Raw genomic sequence first — 7,939 nt, forward strand, 5'->3', positions numbered from 1 at the left:
GATACGTGCACACTTGCTGCTTAAGGCACACAATAACCGAGGATATGATGCGGTACTGCCTAACTTTTAGTGAAAGGCTGGAATGTCAATTAATTACGGAATTCAAAATCATGTTCATATTCTCTCAAGATTTACAAATGAATTTAAATAAGTACGAAGTAATTTTTTGGTCAAAATAATCCTATCGTGTTCCACCTTTCCTCCGTCAGTGCAAAACTTCCCAGCAAAAACATCGAAAACAGCTAGTCGATCTTTCAAACCATTTCATATCACGTCTTATACCAGACAACAAATACCCTAAGGCCAAAAGAGAATACGCTTTCATGTTGATTTTTACGAATTTCTGTCCCTTTTCCCCTCCGTACATACCAACTATACCGATGAAAATTCATCTTGATAAACAAATTAAGTTTTATGGGAAGTGAGATAACCCTCTGTACATCGCAATTTATCAAGAATCTGTCTTGGAATCCGGGAAGTCACGCAAAGTCGCGTCCACTTCGGTTGCATAAGGCGCGGCGCGGCGACGAATCGGGTCAAAACGCCTACCAACGGAAAGTGCTTGCCACGGGGGTGCGCCTCAAATTGAGCTCATGGATTTATTTATCATCGCACAAAAATGGTTGTGGTATCATTTTAAACGTCAGAAAATGATCTTTCTACAAAACACGAGAGGAGGTTTGTTTCTCCACCCTATTGAAAATTATTCGTCGTTGTAAATTTTGGCAATTTGAACATTTTCTATTCATTTGGAAAATACCCGGAAAAGTCGGAGGAAAAACGCAAGTATATCCGTAACACTCGTTGACTTTCAACATAGCTTCTAAACAAGCCCAAAATAATGAAAATCGGACGAGAATGTGCCGAGATATAGCGCGCGTATGACTTGCGTAGCGCGTTAATTGCCCGTATTCCGCCGTTTTCACCGCGCACCGCGTACCACGACGCTCACTTAAATTGCTCTAGCGGGTGCATTTTTTGACGCAAAAAAATTGATTTGGTATCAAATTAAACGTCAGATAATTTCCCATCGCCGTTACTTAAGGCAAAAACGCCATTTTCTCGCCTGTTAAATAATTATACGCTCTTGAAAATTGGGTGAAATTTCAAAATTTCAAAATTGTCTTAATGACCGTTTATGTGTGCCTAGGGCGAAAAAATTTATGAGGTAGACTTCTGGAGAAGCATTTTAGCTTCAAAACGAGACCAAGAAAACGAAAATCGGACACGAAGTTTCCGAGATATAGCGCGCTGAAAAAACGCTCGGCGGCCATCTTTAACGGCCGCCATCTTGGTTCCTGCACGGACCCCAGAGTGCTTCCCCATCTAAAAGGGCTTCTTATGACCATAAGAATGATCCCTGAAAGCGGCAATTTCCACTCAATAAGTGCAGAGTTTTGGCCATTATTCGATCGTACCCACCGTACTACTGTAACGAAACATAGGATTGCCCGGTCATGGACTTCCTCCGCAACTTCTTTCCGCTATATCCTTCGATGTTTATGGAATTTCAGGTCGAAAGTTCATGCTCCCGAGGTATTTTCATCGCAGAATCCGATTTTGACCTTAGGTTGGCCGATTTTCACATGGAAATGCATGTTTTCGGGTGTTTTTATGAAGTATTGCTCAAGATTGTAGGAACCAGGGTGTTTTGGTAAATTTTCTCTCCAGTTTCTCTCACAAAATAGTGTATTAAAATGGAAGAACATTTTTGCCTATACATATGCGTATGGGGCCCGCGAGGCGCCCTCCCGGGGGTTGGGCCGCGTAGCGGTCAGGGGGCAGGGCCCCCTAGTAAGGTTATAAACAGAATATAATGATGATTAATACTTTAAACGTAACAATGAAATACAACTTACAAATAGTTGTTTAATTTCTGTCTTCCGATCTTTTATCAAGTAGAAAAATAAATAATAAAATATTTGCTTTTGGAACTGAAAAATCTTGCTCAACCGAAACTGCTAGTTTATTGAAAAAAAAATGTATCGGGTATATTTAAAAAAATATGAAACTACTTCAAATTCTTGCTTCTTATGAGAGCTTTCTCCATTTAGATTTTTCCACTCATCCTATCGGCAATAAAAATACAAGGATATAAACCCACCCACGGCGGAAGTTAACTTTGGCTAGGCATTTTTTTAAAGAGTTACTTACAGCATTTTGTGCGGCTGAAGTTTACCAGACAATGTATAACGACATAACGGTATAACGCATTGTTTTGTTACAGGGAAGATCAGGTGTAAATCATGGATCTGTCCACAACCGTATCCCAGAAAACGAAGGAATTTACAGAATGACTGTAAACATCCACAAATTGTCGTTACGAAAAGAACAAAAAGTGTCCAAAATGAAGGCCGTAGAAACCTTCACTTCAAACAAGGATACAAACAAGCTCCTTCATAAAACTACGGGTAAATTTGCCTCTAAGTGCAGTCCAAATCCGCCGAAAAATACGAATTCGTCATCTCTTCGGGGGCATGTAGTTGATGGGCATAACAAAGATGAAACATTCTCCTGTGATATGTGCTCGGAGATTTTTAATTCCATCATATCTCTAAAAGAGCACCTTAGAATCTCACACAAGAACGAGCGGCAAATGTTCTTACGTAGACAGTGTCCCTCTACGTTCAAAATAAAGCATATATCATGCTTCGCGTGCACTCAATGTTCCCGTAAATTTAAATTCAAAATAGACTTACAAATACACTTGAAGAGCGTTCATGATAATCAACAACCCTTCCCTTTTGCTCAACGCTCGATGAAATTTGAAGAAAAGAAAACACTACAGGTCCATACCCAATGCGCCCTCACGGAAGTTCGACCCTTCGCATGCCATCAATGCTCAAGAACATTCAATTTTAAAAGTAATTTAAAAACGCATGTACAATGTGTGCACGATGGGTCTCGCCCATTTTCGTGTCATCATTGCTCACGACAATGGAAAACAAAGAGTCAACTTAGAACACATCTTATTCGCGTACACAGCGCCGATCGATCCTTCTCCTGCAATCAGTGCTTGCGCACATTTACTTTGAAGAGTAGTTTAAATAGGCACGTTTTAATAGTGCACAGTGACGACCGGCCCTTCTCGTGTGGTCAGTGCTCAAAATCATTTAAATCAAAGGGCGACCTTACAAAGCACCTAAAGTGCGTACACAGCGATGATCGACCCTACTCTTGTGGCCAGTGCTCAAAATCATTCAAATCAAAGGTTGACCTTACAAGACATCTAATGTGCGCACATAGCACCGATCAACCCTTCTCCTGCAATCAGTGCTCCCGCACATTCAATTTGAAGAGTAATTTAAATAAGCACCTATTAATAGTGCACAGTGAAGACCGGCCCTTCTCGTGTGGTCAGTGTTCAAAATCATTTAAATCAAAGGGTGACCTTACACAGCACCGAAAGGTCGTACACAGCGACGATCGACCCTACTCGTGTGGTCAGTGCTCAAAATCATGTAAATCAAAGGGCGACCTTACAAAGCACCTAAAGTGCGTACACAGCGATGATCGACCCTACTCTTGTGGCCAGTGCTCAAAATCATTCAAATCAAAGGGTGACCTTACAAGACATCTAATGTGCGCACATAGCACCGATCGACCCTTCTCCTGCGATCAGTGCTCACGGAAATTCAGTTTGAAATGTTTATTAAAGAACCATGTGTCAACAGTGCATAGTGAAGAACGGCTCTTCTCATGTGGTCAGTGCTCAAAAGCATTTGAATCAAAGGATGACCTCAGAATGCATCTGAAGTGCGTACACAGCGCCGATCAACCCTTCTCCTGCGATCAATGCTCACGGAAATTCACTATGAAATGGTCATTAAAGAACCACGTATCAACAGTGCACAGTGAAGACCGGCCCTTCTCGTGTGGCCAGTGCTCAAAATCATTCAAATCAAAGGGTGACCTTAGAAGACATCTAATGTGCGTACACATTGCCAATCGACCCTTCTCCTGCGATCAGTGCTCACGCACATTCAGTTTGAAATGTTATTTAAATACGCATGTATTAACAGTGCACAGTGAAGACCGGCCCTTTTCTCGTGACTAGTGGTCAAAATTATTAATATCAAAGGGTGACCTTACAAGACATCTATTGTGCGTGCACGGCGCCGATTGACCCTTCTCTTGCAATCAGTAGAGTAGGTACCTATATTAAGAGAGTGTGGCTACTGGGCCCCATGGAGAGGCTTAGGACCCACAAATGGCGGTGCTTTGTTTTGGTTTTTGTGGATGGGAGGGGGGTCATTACCAACTTTTGACGGTTATCACCAACCGCACTTGCTGCCAACCCTTACTACATCTAAGATAAATTTTCTCAAAAATTGCTCACGATTAGCCTTAAAAATATGTAAAGAAGTCGCAATAGTGCATTTGGGTAAATTTCTCGTTACGATAAGCAAAGAAAACTAAATTTTGAGTCATTTTGCATTGCATTAATTTATGGCGTCCGCCATTTTTGGGTCCTAAGGGCTTCATTCAGCCTAAGATGGCTGAGCCAATCAGAGGTGGTAACACCAATGGCCATACTCTCTCAATATAGGTACTCTAGCAATCAGTGCTCACGCACATCCAATTTGAAATGTAGCTTAAATAAGCATGCATTAAAAGTGCACAGTCAGACCGACCCTTCTTTTGTGGCCAGTCAAAATCTGAGCTTAAATTGCATTTCTAGTACGTACACATTGCCAATTGACCCTTCACCTCGAGTTAGGTTAGGTTAGGTTGCTTAGGTATCAATGCTCCAAATAATTGAAACCCAAACCTACGCTTGAAACGCACTTCAAGTGCGTTTCAATTGTTCAAAAGTTCAAATTGAAGTCTAATTTATAGAGACATGTGCTAGCGATTAGTGATCACGCACATTCAAATTGAAATGTAATTTAAATAAGCATGCATTGAAAGTGTACTTTCAGACCGACTCCTCTCTTGTGGCCAGTGCCCAAAATCATCGAAACAAAAATTTGAGCTTAAATTACATTTTAAGTATGTACACATTGCCGATCTACCCTTCTCCTGCGATCAATGCTCCAAAAATTTAAGGTGATTCGATGGACGCCATATTTTGTGTCAGAACGGCATGCGATATATCGCATTAATTGGTTCCATTTTTCCAGCTACTCGTCATTTTTTTCCAATTTTGAGATCGCAATTCTGTTGTCAGGAGACTAAAGCACCCACTTACCAGTTTTAACAAAGAAATTCAACGTAATAAAGGCGTGGTTTTTTCGGAGAGAAAACATCGCATTCGATACTGATATCGAAACTGCACTCGAATGCGATGTTCTCTCTCTGAAAGAACCACGACCCCCCTCCCATCCACAAAAACCAAAACAAAGCACCGCCATTTTGGGGTCCTAAGCCTCTCCATGGGGCCCAGTGGCCATACTCTCTCAATATAGGTACTTAAAGACAAGAGACCCTCCACTGGCCTCCTAGCGACAGGTGGAAGCTTTTACTTTCGGGGTTTCAACAATTCCTTATGGATAATTTTATTAGGGAGCAACAGTCATCACCCTAGTTTCGGCTGTTGACTTACCTACATGGTCGATGACGATCTTCGGATGACGTCATGAGCCAAACAACTTTCCCAAACGTCGGCCATTTTCGGCTTGTTTGCAAAACGAAACTGCCAACACGTTGTTGAACATCAACCATGTAGGTAAGTCAACAGTAGAATGCTGAAGTCCCGAACGTAAAAGCTTCCACCATGGCCAAGATACTAGTGGAGGATCTCTTGTCTCTGGACTGGGGTGACGAGTGATTGCGGCTGATGGCGTCAAAGCGTCACGTGATTGATGGTCTAGCTCAGTTTGACAAACTAAGCTCCGCCTATTTCTGATGGCATCAACGAAACAAGACACGAATGATTGCGCAGTGACGGCTACTGATGGCGACCGATGGCATAAAAAAGACGACTAAAATGTTACGACAGCGTTGCCACTTTGTGCAAAAAATGTTTTCAATTAAACAAGCCCCGCCCCCTAACTTTCTGTAACACTCAAACTAAATAGAAACGTTCCGCACTTTCGCGAAACAGGTACGATTTTTACGCCCAAAAATATACGACTCGTGTTTAAGACGAGAACTTGATTGTTCTGAAGGTAAATTTTAATTTTTTATACCTTTGAAATGTGTGTTCTAGTTTTTGTAGTAAAGTAAGTTGCCCTACTTCAAATTCTTGTAAATCCAAACATTCAGTAAAAGAAAACCAATAAAATGACAATTTTCAAATTACTATTTTTCCTCTGTTCTTCTTTCAATCGATCCCTTCATACCCTACCAGCACTTACTTGCGGTGAGTGTACAGCCTCTTCGCGGCTAGGAGTCGCCGTCAGGGGCGGACTGGCCATGGGGGCGGGGAGGCGATCGCCCCCTAACCATTAACCCTAACCAAGGTCCCGCAGGGGCCCCCGCGGCGAATTTTTTTCGACTCATCGTTTTCTCTCCGTAATGTTGTAATTTTCTTATTCTTTTCAATCACCAAAAGGCCTCGAATTCCTTGAAAATTTGTCTCTAAGAGACATGAAAGGTCGCAAAAGTATTTGTGATGAAGACACCCCCGATGAATCCTGAGATAGGGTTATTTTGAAGTTCAAGTACTGTAGAATCCACCTCCAGTAATGCCTACGTGTTTAAAAAGTGTGAATTGTTCAAAATTTACCGGGGGAGGGCCCCCGGTCCTTCTTAGAGGGACCCCCGAATGACAGGAAGGGCCCTTTTATTTAGGTCTCCTCCTAACTTTTCGATTACCAGTCCGCCTCTGTGTGCCTTTACTGCAGTTGTGACTATTAAGGCCGTAGTTTAAGGGCGCTAAAGCCAGGATTGTATTTCGCAAACAGATAATTTTTGCAGAATAATTAAAAATTAAGAAGCAGGAGTAATTCAACTAAATAATAAACGGAACTCAAATCTACAGCATAATGCAAAACAATTTGGAAAATCTCGTCATGTAAATACAGAAGATTCGAAAACGCCTTCAATTGAGGCGTGATACCTCACGCGTTCCGGGGAGTTAAAATAGTTGTATTACTGCGCCTTAGCAAGGCGATGGAAGCTTAATATTGAAGCAGCGTCCCCGCTTAGTTTTTTGGCTTTCCTGTGCCGCTACTGCAGTTTCGACCGTTAAGGCCGGAGTTTAAGGGCGCTAAAGCCAGGATTGTATTTCGCAAAAAGATAATTTCTGTAGAAGAATCAAAAATTAAGAAGCAGGAATAATTTAACTAATTAAGAAAGAGAACTCAAATCGACAATATAATGCAAACAATTATGGAAAGTCTCGTCATGTAAATACAGAAGATTCGAAAACGCCTTCAATTGAAGCGTGATACCTTATGCGTTCGGGAGTGTTCAAACAGTTGTATCCCTGCGCCTTAGCAAGGCGATAGAAAATTAATATTGACGCAGCGTCCCCGCTTGGTTTTTTGGCTTTTCTGTACCGCTTATGCAGTTTCGACCGTTCAGGCCGTAGTTTAAGGGCGCTAAAGCCAGGATTGTATTTCGTGAAAAGATAATCTTTAATCAAATTAAAAATTAAGAAGCAGGAATAATTTAACTAATTATCAAAAGGAACTCAAATCTAGAATAAAATGCAAAAAAATAACGTAGTTTAAGGGCGCGGAAGTCAGGGTTGTAATTCGCAAATGAATAGTGTCTGCAGAAAAATTAAAAATTAAGGAGCAGGAGTAATTTAACTACGCAATAAAAGGAACACAATTCGACAATATAATGCAAACAAATTTGGATAGTCTCGTCACAGGGGCGGACTGGCCTTGGGTCGGGGAGGCGATCGCCCCCTAACAATTTGCCGCGGAGGTCCCGAAGGGGCCCCCGCGGCGAATTTTTTTCGACTCATCGTTTTCTCCCCGTAATGTTGTAATTTTCTTATTCTGTTCAATCACCAAAAGGCCTCGAATTCCTTGAAAATTTGTCT

At 41.7% G+C, this 7,939-nt stretch overlaps 1 protein-coding gene across 5 annotated transcripts in view; it reads left to right on the forward strand.

Annotated features, from left to right (window-relative positions):
• Positions 1-6,246, forward strand: part of LOC109038178 (uncharacterized) — an 82,262-nt gene extending 76,016 nt beyond the window's left edge. For all 5 annotated transcript variants that reach the window (XM_072304004.1, XM_072304006.1, XM_072304005.1 and 2 more), the window contains one exon: positions 2,228-6,246. In XM_072304004.1, coding sequence (XP_072160105.1) covers positions 2,228-4,057 — 1,830 coding nt within the window. In that variant the 3' untranslated portion in view covers positions 4,058-6,246. The remainder of the gene's footprint in view (positions 1-2,227) is intronic.
• The last annotated feature ends 1,693 nt before the right edge of the window (positions 6,247-7,939 follow it).

This window comes from Bemisia tabaci, chromosome 9 (assembly GCF_918797505.1).
Source record: "Bemisia tabaci chromosome 9, PGI_BMITA_v3".
In the NCBI taxonomy this organism is placed as follows: Eukaryota; Metazoa; Arthropoda; class Insecta; order Hemiptera; family Aleyrodidae; genus Bemisia; species Bemisia tabaci.